The sequence below is a fragment of the Dendropsophus ebraccatus genome, chromosome 1 (genome assembly GCF_027789765.1).
Source record: "Dendropsophus ebraccatus isolate aDenEbr1 chromosome 1, aDenEbr1.pat, whole genome shotgun sequence".
NCBI classification, from domain to species: Eukaryota; Metazoa; Chordata; class Amphibia; order Anura; family Hylidae; genus Dendropsophus; species Dendropsophus ebraccatus.
In genome coordinates, this window is record NC_091454.1 from 83,553,337 (window position 1) to 83,573,233 (window position 19,897).

Sequence of the window (19,897 nt, forward strand, 5' to 3'; positions counted from 1 at the left end):
CGTAACAGAAAATGTCAACTAAATAAATGCATAATCCTTCATGTTTTATAGATGGTAATTTGCTTAGTTGTATTAAGAGTGCATTTTAACAAAGTATTACTTTAGAAAAAAAAAAATCTGTATTTAAAAGGTTATCAAAAAAATGTTCAGTTTAGGTTTAATTTTGTGATTTGGCCTTTTGTGAATAGGATTATATTAGTTTAATGTGATATTATTTGGACCTTGTTTGTATAGTTTGACATGAGATGACAGAAGATTTGTATACACTTTGATGTTCTTGTTTGTTCAGTGTAGCCTGCTGGGCCCTCACATTCCATCATGTCTAGAGATGAGCAAACCTTGAGCATGCTCGAGTCCATCCGAACCTGATCGTTCGGCATTTGATTAGCGTTGGCTGCTGAAGTTGGATAAAGCCCTAAAGCTATGTGGAAATCATGGATATAGTCATTGGCTTTATCCATGTTTTTCAGACAACCTTGGAGCTTTATCCAACTTCAGCAGCCACCGCTAATCAAATGCCGAATGTTCGGGTTCGGATGGACTAAAGCATGCTCAAAGTTCGCTCATCTCTAATCATGTCCTTTTATCCAGCTTCTGAAATTCCATTGATATCTACTTTCAATTGTCTAAAATTGGGGTAATTTTGCATTAAAGCATAACAAGACCTAAAGAAAAGGTCATGGTACAGAAATAACCCAACTTGCTGTAATTATTAGTAATGCAGGCAATATATTTTAACGTCATTTATAACAGTCAATGGGGTTGTGCTACAAGTCTTGTTAGGGTGCTAACACACACGACCGATGCGCAGCAGATCAGCAACAGATTTGATGGTGCAGATTTGAATCTGTGTTGTTATTTACATCAAATCTGCTGTGTATCCGCAGCAGAAAATTCACTGTGATACGGTGTGTGAAGCTACCCTTAGGGAATATATGTATCATAGGATGTCAAGTTGATTCTCAACTCAAGGCTCTGTATACACAATGATCAGTTGATTGGTGGTTCCTTGCCTTGGTGGTTCTCAAATTAAAGTGTTTTTTTGGGGGAGTGACAACCCCTTTAAAGTGTCACTGCACTTGAAAATTTATTTGACCTATTATAGAGACTGTGTGCTTGGACCCCCACAAATCACTAGGACAATTGGGGAGAAGGGCTCAGATCAGCGCATCTCTTCTTGTTTTGGTGCCCGCTGCAGATGGGCTCCATAGACTTACTACAGAATCTGTCCCCTGCAGTGAGGAATGAATAGGAAAAAAAAAACAAAAAACGCTTCTTCCTGTTTATTCTTACAATTTGTGGAGGGCTGAGCACCTAGCCTCTCTGATATGTAAATTTTTTTTTTTAAATCAAATAATAGCGAAACTAAACAGTTATTTGGTGTATTGCATACTTTACATTTAGGTCCCGTTCCCACTGAGCAAAAGTAGCGAAATTCCGCGACGGAATTGTCCGCTGTGGAATGCCGTTAGCCTCCCGCTCATAATGGGTGTTCATTCTTCAGCGCGTACAGAGCAGGAGCGCGCGCCTCCCATAGACTCCCATTATGAGCGGGAGGCTAACGGCATTCGCGGCGGACAATTCCGCTGTGGAATTTCACTACTTTTGCTCAGTGGGAATGGGGCCTTAGGGTGGGGCTGAAAGAGTTTTGCCTGTAGTGTGCAGACACCACTCTGCTGCCCTAGTCCAATGCTTTGATGTTATTTTTAAGTAAATCTTAGTAGTTTTAAGAAAATGATGAGTCTTACCAGTTTTTCAATGTCATGCACAGCATCAGTCAGAGGATTTGTGCACGGGCTTCCAAAGCATACAAAAAGTAGTTGAAGATAAATACATGTGATAATCCAAGTCTGAAAGAGAATGCAGAAATCACTGTAAGTCAATATTGTAGAATGCGCTATGTAATAAAAAAAATGATATTCTAGCCTATAAAGTAAGGAGGCAACGAATAAGCCTAGACATTGATTAATGACTGCTAACTTTTTGGATGTTCCAGGGTAATTTAAAAGTTGTATAATGTTGTCAAGAATTGCACATTATCACTAACATAACCACACAGGCCTGGACAAACATCCAACATACCCCACAGTGGATCACTATGAATTATTTATGCATCTATGAATAGCATGAATGTGAGAGATAATTCAAAGACTGTCACTGGCTAACAGAGAATTAATCACTAGCACAGCAGCTACTGAACGGCCCATAGCTAATGTTGTAGGACTCGAGCTGTAGACTTTTCTGGTTAAAACCACAAAATGAAGTTTAATCCACAATTTTCTTGAATTACCCGGATGAAAGAAGAGTAAGTACCTTATCTTTGGAAGGAATGTTCTACTATGTATGAATGAATGTGGTTTGCAGCAGAACGTAGCTAGTAAGGCCTGAAGGAAATACTTGGTTGGAACAGGGCTCTCAGCAGTGTCTGTCCAGCTGCTTACTTGCTCAATACAGACATGACTGTTGTCACCTTGCTAACAAAAGGCACCTGTTTTTACTGATGATAGATAGCTTAACATTACAAGTAAAATTTTTCCATTCTTACATTTTTCCAGGCATACATTATACCTTTATGCTACACAACATACACAGGCTATATATACCATCACTTCATTTTTACATGCTAAATAATAAGTAAGATAAAGCAGGCCTACAGGAAAAATTCAGGCCCATATATAAAACAAATATGAATAACATATTCATCATGTTATTTGTTTCCTGAAAATTACGTTCACAAGGTTCATATACATACACATTTGCCGCTAATCAAGCCACACTAGGTGTAGACATTGCTATTGGGAGTATTTATATCCACACAACCCCTCAATAACAACACTACCCCCAAATGAAATAATAATATGAAATCATCAGAATTTGTTAGTGTTGCCATCTCAGAATTTAAAGTCCCCATTTACCTTAGGCTTTAGGTAGGACCACTCCAAACAACCCACAGATGGTTTTGTGGTGGTGGTAGGGATCGGCCATGATGGAAAATCACGGTGGACCCCTTTGTTTAGAGAGAGAGAGATAAGCCGCAGCAAGAGGTTTTTTGATGCAGCTTACTCCTCCTATCCCCATAGAGAACACAGGAGCAGTGATCAGATATGTTGATAATACGTAAATATTGGTTTATAAAGTAAACAATGAATTGCATGTAGAAGACAAGGGACTGAAAAGTTGGACTTTGCCTTTTATACATTTCTCTTCTAAGTCGAAAGCAGAACACTAGAAAGTTTATCAAATACTAGTAAAATTATCCTGGCAGCATAGTTTCCTTCACCATGATTAAAGGGATTGTCCAGACAGTGAAAAAGACTTTCCTCACTTTAACTTTCCTCACTTACTTGTGCCTAATTTTCTGCTCTGCGCCAACACGCCTATACTCTCCTCCTTACTTTAACAGGGTGGGCTAGGTGCTATTGTTGTAACTTACGTACGCAAATGAAACTATGCCTGTATTCAGTTGACAAAGATGTTGCTCGGTTTCATGAGTATGCATCATAGTATTTGCCTTAGGGACACATCCAGCACCCTTCAATGGGTGAGGAGGCAGATAGTTATTGAGGTGAGGTGGCAAGGGGTACAAAATGAGCATAGCAAGGGAAATAAATATCTCTTTTTCACTCCCAGACAATCTAATGAAAAAAGGTTAAATTAAGGATTTCTTCTAAGGGTATTTTCACAGTGAGCAAATGTGGCGGAATTCTGCGGTAGAACTCTCTGCTGCGGAATCCAGCTTGTTTTTCTATGGGAGGGCTTGTGTGCCTCCGCTCCCGCCGGTCTCCGCGCAAAGAATTGACGTGTATACTTTGAGCAGGTAGTGGCAGGAGCGGAGGCGCATGAGCCCTCTCATAGAGAAACAGTATCACACTGAGGCAGATGGGATTCTGCCTCATTTGCTCAGTGTGAACATACCCTTAGGGCCCTATTACACCAATGTTTTAAGTCAAAGCCAGGAATGGGTTTTGAAAAGAGGAGAAATCAAGGTCTTTCTTGTACTACCTGTTCTCCGTTTATAGTCCATTCCTGGCTTTGGCTCAGAAAAATCTGTCAGATAATCTGTTGGTGTAATAGGGTCCTTAGACCATAAATACTAGGATTATTAATTTCACTTTATCAAGGAGAGTAAGTCCACTTAGCAGAATTCCTGTTGGTTCACCCCACCACAATTTAGACCATTTAAAGTATTTAAAGCATACAATCTTCAGCTCCAGCATGTAGAGACACAGGTCCCCACTGGTCTGTCAGGTTGCCGAGTCAACCGTACGATGACCAGCGAGTTCCAAGTATGAGTCCTAATAATTAGAAGAAGGCTCATGCTTGAAGCAAGCTGCATGTAGTACAGTTGCCTGTGCTATTGTACCGCCCAGCATTGAATGCTTCTTTCCACTTTGAGACTAAAGATCAAACTGGACATAAACTTTAGCGGTATACTTTAATTTAGGGATGGGGAATCTTTAGCCCTCCAGCTGTTGCAAAACTACGATTTCCATCATGCCTGGGCAGCCAAAGCTTTAGCTTCCCCATTCCTGCTTTAATTTTCCAATTCCGGTACTTTTGTTCTTCCTCTATCCATTCACCATAAAACAGGTTTTATAGAAACAGGTCTTTTAGAAACACACCTGTATGTGGGTGGTATCTGGTATTGCAGCTTATCTCCATAATGTCAGCCCATGGCATAAATAGTTGAAATGTATATTAATATTTTGGCTACTGTATCTCTAAATCATTCCTGATCATACAGATTATTTTTATTTGCAATCATGATTCTTATTTAATTTATGATGTAATTTTTTCCCCAAAAAATATTTGCCTTAAACGTTCCAAACCATGATAAAATCTGGAGAAAATATATTATGTTGTCAGTTTTGCTTTCTTAAGCGAGTGCCATGCAAATTGGAGTTTGCATTTGAAGTATTATTTTAACACACCCTGCATATCTGTATAAGTTCAATGAAAACAATGTAGGTGGTTTTAGTAACATTGCCATTCGATACATGGAGCTGAACAAGGCGGCTGACAGCTGTTTCTCTTTCTCATTTACATCCTAAAAACAGGTTGCCTTGAAATTAGGTGATAAATAATGACAATGAGAAAACAGGTCCACGGCGCCTCTTTTAATATGATATGTTCCTTTTCATGGTGTTTTCATAAAATATTAATCCAGACACATTTTAGAGCAATAGAAGAATGGAGTTCGATCATAATACTGAGTTCCTGCCGGGTAACATAAAATTACTTCCATTAATACTTGATTAGGTAATTGCTGTGAAAAACTTACTGCACGCCCTAATACAAGAACAAAAATCTCCTATAGGCTATGTTCACAGTAAGTAAAAAAAAGTGAAAAGACGTCCGCTTTTTCTTTGTAAAATGACATCCGTTATTACCGAATTTTAATACACCTTGATGGAATGCACTGAAGTCAATGAAATGACGGCCACCCAATGCACACAATATATTAAATAATGGAGGTTGTTTGCGCGGACGTCAAAATAATGATCATGACAATTATTTATGGACGTCTTTTGCAAACAATGGACGTTATTTTTTAGTTGTTCGCACACATTTTCTAATTTTTTACCATTCTTTAACCGTCTTTACGATAACACTCAATGAACTTTTCAGTTAAAGACACATCTAAAGGGCAATAAGTCCACCTGAAGTAGGATAATGTACCAACAGCTGTACAAAAAACAAAATGACTGACATAATCTAAAAAAATTAAAAAGGGGGGGGGAATGACATGTAAACATACTGCACTATATGATTATGTACTATAAACATGCTTTACATAAAAAATTAAGTACACGCTATGGGGGACAACAAAGTACTCAAACACAGGTAAGGGTAGAGCACAAAACTAGTTTAGTTATCATATAAGAGGGTCGGCCTCACACATACCTGCAAATTTACACCAGAACACTAAGCTAAAACCTATGCCAGCTCACAAATGGTGCACATTTTAGTGTGTGGTGAATGGACATCCACAGAACGACAAATTTATTCAAAGGTGTAAAAAAGGAGTCATTGGTAAATCTACCCCAATCTTTTTATGCAATATCCTTGTGATATTTTAAAGCTTCACCGACTTTGTTTAATTTTGGACTTTGTTATGACACTGTTATGACATTAAAGGCAATATATTATTAGAAAATGACCTATTGTTTAGTTCTTCTGCTCCACAATATATAGTCCTGTTTGCATCTATTAATGAAACCACAATACTGCCTATATCCAGCTACCACAGGGTCTTGTCAGCTAATAGACCTACATATAGTGGTCACAGTCAACAGGTCAAGAAGGAGTCTGGGAGGGCAGACATGAGTTAAGTCCCTATTACACGAAACAACTAAGATAGTAACGATCTGCTGCCGTTGCTCCATGCGATCTGCTATGGAATGCCCAGACAACTCAAACAATCACCCGGGCAATCCCCCGCAACTCCCCACCCGACTCTTACCAGCTTGCTGCCGACGCATGTAATAGGGCCGGCAGCGAGTTGGAAAGAGGAGCAAGCGAGCGCTCGTTAGCTCCTCTCCATCACCCCGTGTAATAGGGGCTTTAGAAGCAGTTATGAAAGATGGTTCCTTAGGACTGGTACCTGTGGTATTATATATAAGAAAGCATGACTATGTTAGAGATGCATTGTTGGGTCACTAACATTAGGGAAACTAGTTTTACAATATATTTTCTTATATGGTGATTGTTGAATGGACATTAAACTGAACAGCAGGCTCGCTATTGTGTGCCATAATATACATTGTCATACTTTTCTTAATGGGTTGCCAATGTACAGTATATAGCTAGGACGCATTGTGTTAATGCAATGTGAATCTAGCTTTATTATATCTAAGCAATTCAGTCAAAACTGAGAATACCTTAAAAAAAGGAACTAGTGACTAACTTTTACATCCAAAATACTATTTCAAACTTTTTATCCTAAAGTGAAATCTTCTCAGCAATATATCTTAAAATATACACAATGTTGGGTTCTGAAACAAACAAGCCAACTCATTTAGCCATTGTGCAACCCTTTGTCTTTCTGCCCCAACCTGTAATTCTCAGTTGCTGCTGGAGGTGCACATTCCATGTAATGAGTTTTCTTTGTCGTATGACAACAAAGCTTTATCCCCCATTCTTTAAACTTTCATTGTTCTTAAGTTACACATTTTATTACATTTCTTACAGGTGCAACTTAAGAGACCGTACAATGCTTTAAGTGGAGTTACTTCAATCATCACACGTATTCCCAGGACAGCTAACGATGAAGAAAGATATGAGATTTGTAACATGAAATGAGCCAAGACAGAGCTGCCTATTTAATTGAAGTCAGCTGGAACAAGTCATTACCGCCATTAATGTCAGAGTTGTTCTAGTGGGTGTACATTTCCCAGTGTACTTATTAAGGATACCGCAAACCCATACTTATTTTCAATTTCTAAGGTTAATTCCTTAGGGAGGCTTAGCACTCAACTTACTACAATAAAAACTCTTCAATTGCATTCACAGATTTTGCTTCCCTTTTGTGGTGTGCATTAAGCCCATATAAATAGAAGGCCGTCTATTACTAATTGCAACAGACCTAAACCTCCTATCAAATAGGACTCCAAGGCCAAAAAGTTGTTTTATGGTGTCATTGAAACCCACCATCATAAAACAACAAGATAAGTGCTTAAACATTTGTCTCACTTCTTTTAGATTAAAGTTTGATTTAAAAGGACACATGGCACAGAACAGAAGAATAAATTCCTCGGTAAAGGTTAGAGAAATGCTATTTTCTCTTCAACTTAAAAAAATATATATTTTATCGGTAAATATAAAAATTCTTATTCATGGCTATGATGAACTGAAGTTGTTCAATACAATTCTCTACAGAATATTACGAGTCTATTGTTTATGCTGATGTTACATACAAAAGTATGTTCACTGGCCTGGTACATTAAGTATAACATTCAACAGACCATCATCTAATGTCTTTATAGATCTGACATATTGATGTTTCCCACAGACACCGTAATCTTATAAAGAAGGCTCTTACCAATTAGGAAAAATGTTCTATTCTTCAATGGCTATTCTTCATAAATGTCGTAAAGATAAGTGACCTAGGCTATAGAATCTGGAGCGTTTTTGTCTCGAAATATGTAAATACTTGGCAAGCCTTATGAGTACTGGTTGGTGAATCTGATTACGATCTGCTTGCAAAAAAAACCCTATTACTAGCAAAAGTTATTATTAAACCGCTATTATATTAACTAGTCTACAGCCATTGTCTACTTCATTAATTAATACTACACCTTTTTTTTCTATTTAATATATCCAGCAATACACAACTATGCCCTTTTGCCTTCCTTTGTGTGACACAATTACTTGTATTTGATAGTATCTGCACAGTATCAGATCAGTTTCTATAGGCAACACAGGTATAGGGATATACCTAGAGGATAGGAGGGCTCACAGCAAAAATCAAAAAGAGACACCTCCCACCTTGTCTCACCAGCTTTACTAAGGGTCCATTTACACAGAAAGATTATGAAGATGAAAAGATTTGAAGCCAAAGCCAGAAACAGACTATAAACAGAAATCAGGTCATAAAGGAAAGCCTGAGATTTTTCCTCTTTTCAAATCCATTCCTGGCTTTGGCTTCAAATCTTTGGCAGATAATCTTTCTGTGTAAATGGACCCTAAGAGACGTCTCTTATAAAAGAAAGGGGTGGGGAACATTGAAGGCAGGGCCCCTGTTAACATACCCAATTAGGACATACAGACTTCACACAATAGGGGGGACTCTATTAGATAGAATGGACCTGATACTGTGGATTCTGCTCTGGAGAACTTTGTGTGACTAAACATTATGGGGGAGATTTATCAAACTGGTGTAAAGTAGAATAGGCTCATTTGCCCCTAGCAACCAATCAGATTCCACTTTTCATTTTTCAAAGAATCTGTGAGGAATGAAAAGTGGAATCTGATTGGTTCCTAGGGACAACTGAACCATTTCTACTTTACACCAGTTTGATAAATCTCCCCTATGTGCTTGCTTTGGGGCACTGTGTAATACAACATTTCTGTGTTGCTTGCCAGAGGTTCCTCCAGCAGGAAGGGCCTGTCTATATGATGGTAGTGGGAGAATGCTTGGCAACACTGACTGGAAGAGAGTGAATAACTCGGGGCTCTCTACATGCAGTCCTATCAGCTCTTAGTTTTTAGAAGCTCTGGATAGAAAAAAATAGTATAGTACCATGTTAGCCAGAAAATCCATATTGTGGAAAACACTTGTGATCAAAGTATTTTAGAAGTGATACCTTTATTGTCCAACAAATAATTGTTACACAATTCTAACATTTTTTTGTTGGCCAATAAAGGTATCACTCCTAAAATACTTTGATCACATGTATCTACCACGGTATAGAAGCTCTGGAGAAACCCCATTCATTAGCCTCAACTTGTGTTTCAGTAGGCCATACACCCAGTACTCTAAGCATATTAAACATGTCCTTATTCCAAGAACTGCTGTGTCATGGCAGCGATGCATTAACATTTAATATTATAAGGTAAAAAGGATTCAAGGATCAACAATAAAGTGAGAAATGACTATATTTCACTGTAAAAAAAAATAATAAAATATGTCGAAACATAAATGTTTTACTTTCAGACTGACACGCATTAATATAACTGTGGGTTACTTAAGAATGCAGTTGTTATATAATTTATTCAGCTTGCCTAAGATTGCCAGTAAAAAGTAAAAAGTAGAGTAATAGTGTCTGTCAAATTTGTCTCTATGGATTTCAGATGCTTCCTTTTCAACAGCAAAGTAGAGAATGACTCTAGGGGAAAGCATTTGCTTTATACCAGCTGAAATTTGTGTGTGGGAGTGTGAGCAGTGCTGCTGCCAATTCATCTTTGAAAAGAATGCAATTGCTTACCCGTATACTTGGCACCAATTTAAGAATTGATACAATCTTAACTTTCAAGTTGGGCATGGCAAAACATGCTTCCCAGCAGTGCGCACTGCACGACAGAGAGGGCCCAGCAGTCAGTCATAAAATAAACTAATACTACACTACACATCCCATCAACAGCATGCAGACCATATCAACCAGTGTGAGAATTGACTGCCTTTCAGTTGAAGAATTCATACAAGATTTCCCTACAACATCTCTGGGTTATAACATAATTAAAGCTTATAAGTAACTTCTGGATCCTACCTAAGGAACAAAAAAACAAAACACTTGTGGTTTACCATTACAAATACATCTCTAAACGCTAAGGTTGCAGAAAAACATTCTGCCATATTCTTATATTCTTAGGCCGCCCACTATAGAGCAACTATTGCTTGACATTGCAGAATTCTGCACATTGTTTGCTGGGACATCTTAAGTTTCACGCACTTTTACCAATGCCATGCCCCATTTTGGACGAAGAAGTGTCTATAACTCATAATACAAGTCCTGTAAGTCTTATTTGGCACACAATAAACCAGAATTCGGGTGCATTTGCATTAGCAATCTGCCCAACTGTATTTCAATTAAAGGCCCTATTCCACGGAACGACTATTGGCCGTATTCGGCTGATAATCGTCCCGTGGAATAGAAGGCAATGATCAGCCGACATTGTTCATGTCGGCTGATCATTGCGTCACTTGTCTTTCAAACATGTTGAAAGACAAATGACTCATACAGCAACGATCTGCTGCTGTTGCTCCGTGGAATAGGAGCGGCGGCAGCAGACCACTGCTGTATGCTGTGGGCTGCCGGGACGATCTAGCGATCACCCGGGCAGCCCCCCCTTACCTCCCCACGGCCCCTCCCACACTCATTCTCCCGCTTGCTGCCGCTACGTGAAAATAGTGGCTAATAGCGCTAGTCTGTTCCTCTCAGTCGGCCTGTGGAATAGGGCCTTAAGTGAATGTTGAGCATTTTCCCACAAAAGGACCATTTGTAGAACACATTGGGGGATGTTACATAGGAAAATATGAGCCAAGCTTCCAGTCTATGCATACCGTGACAGCTACCTATATCCGAAACAAAGACATAGCTGGTGAGTAAGTGTAATAAGTATCCAACATTTTGCAAAAGGGCAGGCAAAAAAAATCTGCATCAACATGTTATATGCCTTCCCCTTTTCCTATAGCAAGTCACTGTGCTCCGGCTCCACAAAAAGTACAATCCCATGTTGAAGAGGTGTAGCCAATCCTAACATATAAGCTCTGAAATCATCTAAAAGCAAAAGACCTTGTCCAATTTCTACCTAAACGTTTCAACCTTCTGTCCATTTTTATTCAGTGGGAAAATGACTGATGTATAGACCATACTAATATTAATAGTATATTATTAAAAAAGAATTATCATTCCTTCTGCAACTATTCTATGGTCAGGGAGAGAAAGCTTTTCACCACACAAAGCATTAACCAGATTGTAAATACTCAATAAAGTGCTTAATGCATTTTCCAACCCTCTTAAAGCCTTGTCCTGGATCTCTTTACCATAAGTCTGTATGTACAAGAGGAAGTTGATGGGAACAATGCAGCTGTCTTCCCATTAACTTTACTGAAACGAATGGGAACATTACAGACAGCATTTTAAAACAGCAAATGGTGATAGAAGTGGTACTTCCATCTTTTTTGCCTTGTTGTGTTGTTCCAGTACTTCTATGTAAACAGGAGTATCTTGTAATCTGAGCGGTGACAACAAAAAGATTGTAAATAATAATATCAGTGACCTAAATAAAGAACAAATTTATTTACACATAAGGTGGGGAGACTAGTTATTAGGAATTGGTGAGAACAGCTCATACACAGTTTTCTGTGTCTTCATCACAAAGCAGTATAAAATAAATTGTTAGTCTCCACGAAGGGGGATGATTTTGCATGTATTTTACCTGAGGGAAATATCCGTTTAATATGAGATCAGTGGGGTGCTGGTACCTGACACCATTGCAAATCACCTGTTTGCACAAGGTGTATATAATTGCAGCATATACCGAGAAAACAGAAGCAAATGGCTCTATTCTCTATGCAGTGGCCTCGCTGGGTTACTGCAGCTTAGCTTCCTTTCATTTCAATCGGAGATAAGCAGCAGTATTTCAGTGTGGGATAAGCCTCATAATGGCTGCCAGCACTGGTTGTAGGAGTTGAAGGGGTATCCAGCAAAAATAGTTTTCTTTCAAATCACCTGGTTTTAAAAAGTTATATAGATTTGTAATTTACTTCTATTTAAAATTATCCAGTCTTCTCATACTTAACAGCTGCTGTATGCCCTGCAGGAAATAGTGTTTTCTTTTCAGTCTGATACAGTGCTCTCTGCTGACATCTCTGGCCGAGACAGGAACTGTCCAGAGCAGTAGCAAATCTCCACAGATAACCACTACTGCTCTGGACAGTTCCTGTCTCGGCCAGAGATGTCAGCAGAGAACACCGTGTCAGACTGAAAAGAAAACACTATTTCCTGCAGGACATACAGCAGCTGATAAGTATGAGAACACTGGATAATTTTAAATAGAAGTAAATGACAAATCTATATAACTTTCTGATATCAGTTGATTTGAAAGAAAAAGATTTTCGCTGGACAACCTCTTTAAGCACTGTGTGCTTCAAGGCAATTGTTGCTTCCAGGTACCTACAGTACACCTTCAAAAGCTGTCAGCAGAAAACTCTTTTGGCTGACAGCTATTCCTACAGATTATGAGTATACCAGCATTCTTGCAGATTTAGATATAGGGAATCCAAGGATAGTTGTCTGGGGAGGCCAAAAAGCTTTACTGCCACATTTGGGAAATCCAGTTACAGATTTTGCAATTTACTAGGAACTTCGGGTTGCACCTCAGACAATAACTATACCATGTCTCTACTTACTGATATTATCATTACTATATACATTCTTATAAATCCAAGATTGGTACATACTAAAGTCACCTAAAACCAAGAGCCCTGGAGAAAATTTCTTATTAAATTCGCTATAATTTCCTCCTGCACAGCCCTGGATGTTTCTCCCAAGACTGCCTTAAAGTAGCACAGGGAAAACTATGCTTTTTCTATTGAATTCATGAGGCTCCTGCATTGTGTTTTTGTTAGCATAGAAAGCGTCAGGTGAAGATATTTGATACCTTTTGGTTGGGTTAAGCAGCATCAATACATCCTCTCATCGTGTCCCTTGAACAATGCCGCATGAACAATAAATGTGGGTTAAAGGATTTATATTCACAAGCGAGTCTTACATTTCACCTTAATGATCTACATTCCTTCCTTGTATACAATGTCATTATAAAAAATAAAATACAGATAAAAAGTTATATGCCCTAAGGGATCATAATCTTACTTATGAGAAAGTAAGAGATTTGGATAACGTAGCAGCAGGGGCGAGATCTAGGGTGGGAGTCTGGCAGGTTTGACAACTCAGTATCACTTTACAAACTACAGGGCAAATGAATATGGAAAATAAGTTTTATATGCATATGTTGTTCTTATGGAGCTCTAGCAAAAGTCCCACTTTCCCTGGAGGGATTAAAACTTTCATCAGAAAACAATTAATTAGTTTCTACTTATGCACTTGATAATAATCTTATGCAGATGAGCTGAAAAGTCTTGATTGCAGACAGATATGGGCGTAGCAATACAACAAAAGCTGTTAGAAACCGAGTCCCGAGGCAACTATTCATGGGCCAGCAAATAAAAGGCTTTGGGTTTCATTTATATAACGTTTGCTCCATTTTTTTTTCCAGTATAGAGAGGCCTACTTCTAAGAAAACCACCAACAACTTTTATATTTATTGTATATATTCCTTTTTCGATGATGACACCATTATGACTTAATCCAGAATTTCCAAAACATGGAAAAGTTTTGTAAAAAGCATTGGGCCAAGATTAGGGCCTCACCCCTTTGTCCTAGTAGCATGCAGAGTAGAACACTTAAGCTTGGTCCATCCTTCCTTCAGGAATAACTACAGCACACTGTAGAAGGGTTTCAACTCAGCAACACTTCTGTCCACCCCAGTTTTGGAAAAATAAAGCACTTTAACCAAAAACTTTGCATAGTATTATATAGGATAATCGTCTGCAGATGGTAACTGGTGACTGCAACAAATATATCAGCAAAAGAATAAGAAGGCAGGGGTGACTGGAGACAGGGTGAACATTACACCCAATTATCTGCTTAGATCTTATCACATGGATGATACTCTTTACCAGATTGCACCAAACAGGCTCTTCTGCCATGTATTACAGCACTGTCTATACATATGGAAAGTAACGTCTGCCAGATTATCACATTCCAGCTCAACAGGAGGCATTTCACTGAGTTTTGCTGGACTGCACTTTATTAGGCCAGTATGACCTCTTCTCGTGGATACCTGCTCCTGGTTAAGATATTTCCTATAGATACAGCCTCCTCTATTGTTTGACCAGACAGCAGAGGTCTATGCTTTTCATAGACGACTTTGGTCACAGTGAATCATGTTGCAATCTACTGGGAATAGCCTCAGTAGCTTAAAGAAAACCTGACCATAAAGCAAAGGCCATTAAAATGTTTAGGATCCATGTCTACAAGTCGGTAAGGTTTTTGTAAAGAGTAACTGGTTTAATAGTAAAGTAGATAGATAAAATTGTTTCCAGCGTTCAATAAATACATGCACACGCCAGGTGACACTTCATATTCATGGTTACTGTATGGCAGTCCTCACTTAGTAGAGAAAGCCTGCAGGCTACAATTGTAAATGTCTTAAAAGAATGATGTCTCTGGGTAGTCCCACAGGCTTAAGGATATTGCATGGTATATAAAGGAGATACCTGTGTTGAAGGATGACAGTGAGACTAAACATTTTACATACCAAACGTATGCTCAGCACGTATCTATGCTTAGCAAAGGTCACATGTTTTTAGTCTAAGCTGGAGGGTTGCAAAAAAAAAAAAAAAAAAATCTTCCAAACTGATGGAAAAAAGCCTTATTTTTGGAAGATGAAGTGTTTGGGGTTTACTGTGAGTGAATTATCTTTTTTTAAATAACTAAATCTGACAAGGTGACCATGTGGAACACGACATTTGCTTATTATCCAATTATTACACAGAGACAATTTGCAGGTTCTTTGGCGAGTAAAACAGGTTCAATATTCCATGAGCTGACATGTGTGGTTTGTCTTTGCTGGGGCTCTTCTACAATCTACGTTGAGCACCATAAAAGTGGAATAGTTATGGGAATGGCCCGTTTATTGAACAAATCCTTGAAGATAGGTGGTTAAGACAAGAACATAAACTGTTTTTTTATTAGGTAAAGTGCCACAGAGACTCACTTTCCTGTGTAACACCACACCCAAGTGCTTTGTACTGTATATGTTTTGTTCAGAATGACGAGAGCTCGACCACCTCCAGTCCAAAAATACTTATCAGGAAATCTTACATAAGTTGCTTCTCATTCTCAGGAATGAAGTGTAAACTGACATTTACTTTGCTGATACCGAGTAATTCCTTACATGCACTTAGCTTGTACACAGTTCTAGCACTAATAGTTCTTTACATAGTCTAGGTTACTACACTATTCTAGAATGATTACTTCCTTATGAAGGTTTAGCTAATAAACTATTAAAGGTCTAGCAGTTCCTTACATAGGCTTAGCTAACACAAATCTAGTTGTGGCATCAGCATTCTAGAAAGATTAGTTTCTTTAAAGGGAACCAGTCATGTTGAAAATACAGTGCAAACTGAGGGCAGCATGTTATAAAGCAGAACAAGTGGAGGAGATTGCTTGGAAATGGTTTCAGTATAACTTTATTCCTGGAAATCTCTGCTCATTCTGGGCTTAATAGTCAAGTGGGTGGTCCTACTCAGTGAGTGACAGCTCTCTGAGTATAAGTGGCCATATAGAGAAATGTAAATCACTGGGTAGGACCGCCCACATGACTACTTAGCCCAGAATGAGCAGAGGTTTTACATGAAAATATTTTTAGATATTCTAGAATGTTTTCTATAAAACTATATATCAATCTACTTGGCTCTTCCTGCTCTGTACCATGATGCCTAAAAATTATACTGCATGTTCAATGTGACAGACTAAGCTTATGCACAGTTCTATGACTAGTAGCTCCTAACATAAAGTAGGCTTGGCTAACACACAGTTCTTAGACCAGTACTTCCTTACCAAGGCTAAGCTTTTACACCATTCTAGAACAATTAGTTCTTTATGTGGGTACAGCTGTTGTACCTTTCTAGGACTAGTAGCTCCTAACTCCTAAGTTTACTTGGTACACCATTACTGGACTAGTAGTTCCTTACAGCAGGCTTAGCTAACAGATAATTCTGAAACTAGTACTTCCTTACCAAGGCTAAGCTGTTACGCCATTCTAGAACAATTAGTTTCTTATGTGGGCTTAGTTGTTGCACCTTTCTAGGACTCGCAGATCCTTACATAAGAGTAGTTAATACACTATTCTAGTACTAGTAGTTCATTACATATTGTAAGCTTAGCTGACACAGTATTGTGGGATTTGTAGTGGCTTATATATGTATGTTTAGCAAATATTCTATACTGACTGTCTTCATAGGTTTAAATGACAATGCATAGTACCTAAATTGTTATACCATTCTCAGACCAATAGCTCCTTACAAAGACTTTGTATATACCTTTCTAGAACTATTAGTTGCTATCTCTATTCTGCTGGGAGGCTTTATCAATGGTAGTTTCCCAGTGAGTTGCATTTATCTTCTACAATGACATGAAAAGAACCAACAACTTTGATAATCGATAACTTCTTTGGGCTCAATCAAAGGCGTTTAACCCCTTGTGCACGCAAGGTCAGCCACCAGATGTGGAACAGAAGATATTTTTGGTCATTATAGACCGGAGGTAAATTGTACCTCTCACCTCTGCACATTCCTTCTTTGATGGTAGCCCTGGCAAAAGTTGCAATGTTTCATATGTAGATGCAACCTTTAATCCTATGCTACTTCAAAGTCATTCAGTGCTAATGCTTGTACAAGCATTATAAAATCGTGTAACCTATTACTAGCAAGTACTATAAATCAAAGGTGTATGCAGCTCAATGTTGAATTTGGAACCTGCAGAATTCAGATTACTGAGCAAGAAATGTTATCAGCTAGGAAATGTAAATCATGCTCAAACATACTCTAGACCTGTGAAGGACTGGCATCCCAGTGTTTATTTAGGAGAATACCTGCACCCTAGACTATGATGGCCTTGCTGATAGTTTTATTCAGAGTACACACAGACATCAGACAGGGCTGTCAGCCTCCCATTGACAGATATTCCAGTAAACATCAGCCACCGCACTAAATCAATGCCACCACCAGCCCTGCGCACCATGCAAGGGGAAACAGGACCCCTGCATGTAAAGTAACTGTCAGACAGATATTTTATACCGCTGAAGTTTCATCCACTGGAGTTTTAATGATGAACAGGACAAAACACAGTTTAATTCTTCATTACTGTATCACTATAAGCTCAGTTTGCAGACTGATGGGTGTTATACTGCGGTGATTAATGTGGTACTCATATATTTATGGCCACTTTACACTTAATAGAGACACATCATAGCACATAATGCAGAATAAAACATGTCATCCCTAGCTGTAAAAGTTTATGTCAATGGTTACGGTGCATATCCACAATTCATATTCTGCAGCCTATGAACCCACACTAAACAGCAATAATAATGCATCTGCTTTTAAAGACAGCTATCATAGCTGCATACAGTAGTTATCATATAATTGTACTGAAGAGATCACAAGCTTACACAACACAGAAACACCCTGGAAGTTTTAATGTACAGACCCCTGGGTGTAAAATCTCAACATTCCTAAAACTGACAGAACAATTATAAAATCCACACAGAGCCACAAGGCAAATGTAAAGTGCTGACACCTCCAACCAGCTCCTCTATACAAATCTACAGTAGCCACACATATGTAACAGCTGAATATGCTCAACTTTGGCTGGGGCTGCCACATTGTTATATTCTTTAATATGTCAGATTTTTTAGGGATATATGACACTGTAATAAACATGCAACAAGACCAATTGAGCTCTGCTAGATCGGTGCATGTGTTGGAGACTGCACTGTATGGGAGAATAATTCATGTGCATTGTAAATAGCAGCAGCCCATAGATCCCAGCTTTCTCTGCACATCAGCTGAAAGTCTAAGGTGGATGAAGAATACTCAGCAGAACCAGATCTCAGCAGCAACAGTATGCCATAGAAGCATGACAGTCCTTCCTTGGAATAAGGAACAAGTCCCCTGCGTCTTATTTCCATAGGAGATGCAGCCAGACAGAGCTGTGTGCCAGTAGTCCAGAGCAAGCAGTGCTCCTTGGCTGGAGCCCCCAACTCCAGGTGCACTTCACTGCTCCTTCTAGCCATCCAGCTGTTCCTCCAGAAGCCTCTGCTGCCTGCAGACACACAGCTAATACAAGCCCTTCCACCATGGACGCTGTACACCAGATTGTCTCCTATTAGGGAATAAGGCTATGTTCACACTAGTGTTAGATTACCGTTGGGGTATGCAGGTTGCAAGTGTCCTGAATAGTGCAGGAACATGAGGGATGGCACCTCCACTATATGGCAATAGGCAGCTACTTACTTTTGTCTTCTTCATAAGGAAAGGATGGAGCTCTCCAGTTCAGGTAGCTTGTCTAATATCCGTTCAGCTGTTGTGAAGCCCCAGCATATTTCAGCTAATCCGTGCATTGGCTTTCCCTGGCCAGTGGTGATGATAAGCACGGAATCACTTCGCAGTAATCCTCTCTCATAGTCACTTTGTGGGATTGTGCACTCTGATCCCAATACACTAGTTATATAGCAGCCTTCCCCCTCCTGCTCATACAGCCTGCTGGCCACGCCTGCTGCTCTCTTATTGGGACTTGTTAACACATTACAAGCCCGGCCATAGAGATAACTGGTGTGTACTAAGTAGGACAAGTGCAGCAGCAGGCTCTGCCTATTGACCTGCATGGAAGGAACTCCCAGGTCACCTTTCATGTGTGGGAGCAGGCTATCTCATTGCACTGGATTAGTGCAGTGCACTTCATTTCTTAGGAATCACAGGCATACAATGTGGGATCAGTGTACAAAAACTTGTACAGTACAGTCCTTCGCAATATGGTGGTGGTAAATGTAAAGGAATACAAAGTAGCTAATAAAACAAGTATTTAAGCTACTTTATTATTAATAATAATAATAATAATATTCACAAATGGAAGCCAAGCAGCAGGAAATTACGCAATCTAAACAATACTGTTGCTATTACTACTGCTAATAATGATAATACAGTTACTCATTCATGATTTATTGCTGATCAAGTATAGACTAGTCTATATTCCTTAATGATACATTTGGCCAACATCTTATTCACTCTTTTGCATCTGCCCAAGTAATAGGGGATCTGCAGCTGACAAATGATGGCGGCAAAAGGGCCGCATAAATGATCCAGCAATCGTTTCTGCACAATGGTTGAGCCATGTAGTAGACTCCTATTCATCTACATGATGGCGCATGTGTTGGCCACTCTGAGGTTATGTTTACACAACACTTTTTCCTGTCTGTGGATGTTCGTCATTTTAAGGTTAAAATGATATCCATCATTTTGTTGTTTTGCTGTCCATCAGTGCAACAGCTGTTGGTACATTATTCTAGTTAGGTGGACTAATTGGCATTTGGGGATGTCTTCAATTGTAAAGTCCAATTTAATAGTAAAAAGGGTGAAAGGACAGTAAAAAAATAAAAACTGTGTGTAAACAGCTAAAAAATAACGTCCAGTGTTTGCAAAAGACGTCCAAAAATAATTGACATGATCATTATTTTGACGTCCGCTCAGATAACTTCCGCCATTTTATACACTGTGTATCCGTCAGTCATTCTGTGACTTCAATGCATTGCAGACGAATATATCATGGCA

General features: G+C 39.0%; 1 protein-coding gene across 1 annotated transcript in view; it reads right to left on the reverse strand.

The window, feature by feature from the left end:
- KITLG (KIT ligand) overlaps positions 1 to 18,769 on the reverse strand; it is a 52,468-nt gene extending 33,699 nt beyond the window's left edge. The window contains exons 1-2 of the mRNA XM_069974180.1: positions 18,584 to 18,769; positions 1,749 to 1,850 (exon numbers count right to left, since the gene is read on the reverse strand). Of these exons, the coding sequence (XP_069830281.1) occupies positions 1,749 to 1,850; positions 18,584 to 18,598 (117 nt within the window). The 5' untranslated portion in view covers positions 18,599 to 18,769. The remainder of the gene's footprint in view (positions 1 to 1,748; positions 1,851 to 18,583) is intronic.
- Between the last annotated feature and the right edge of the window lie 1,128 nt (positions 18,770 to 19,897).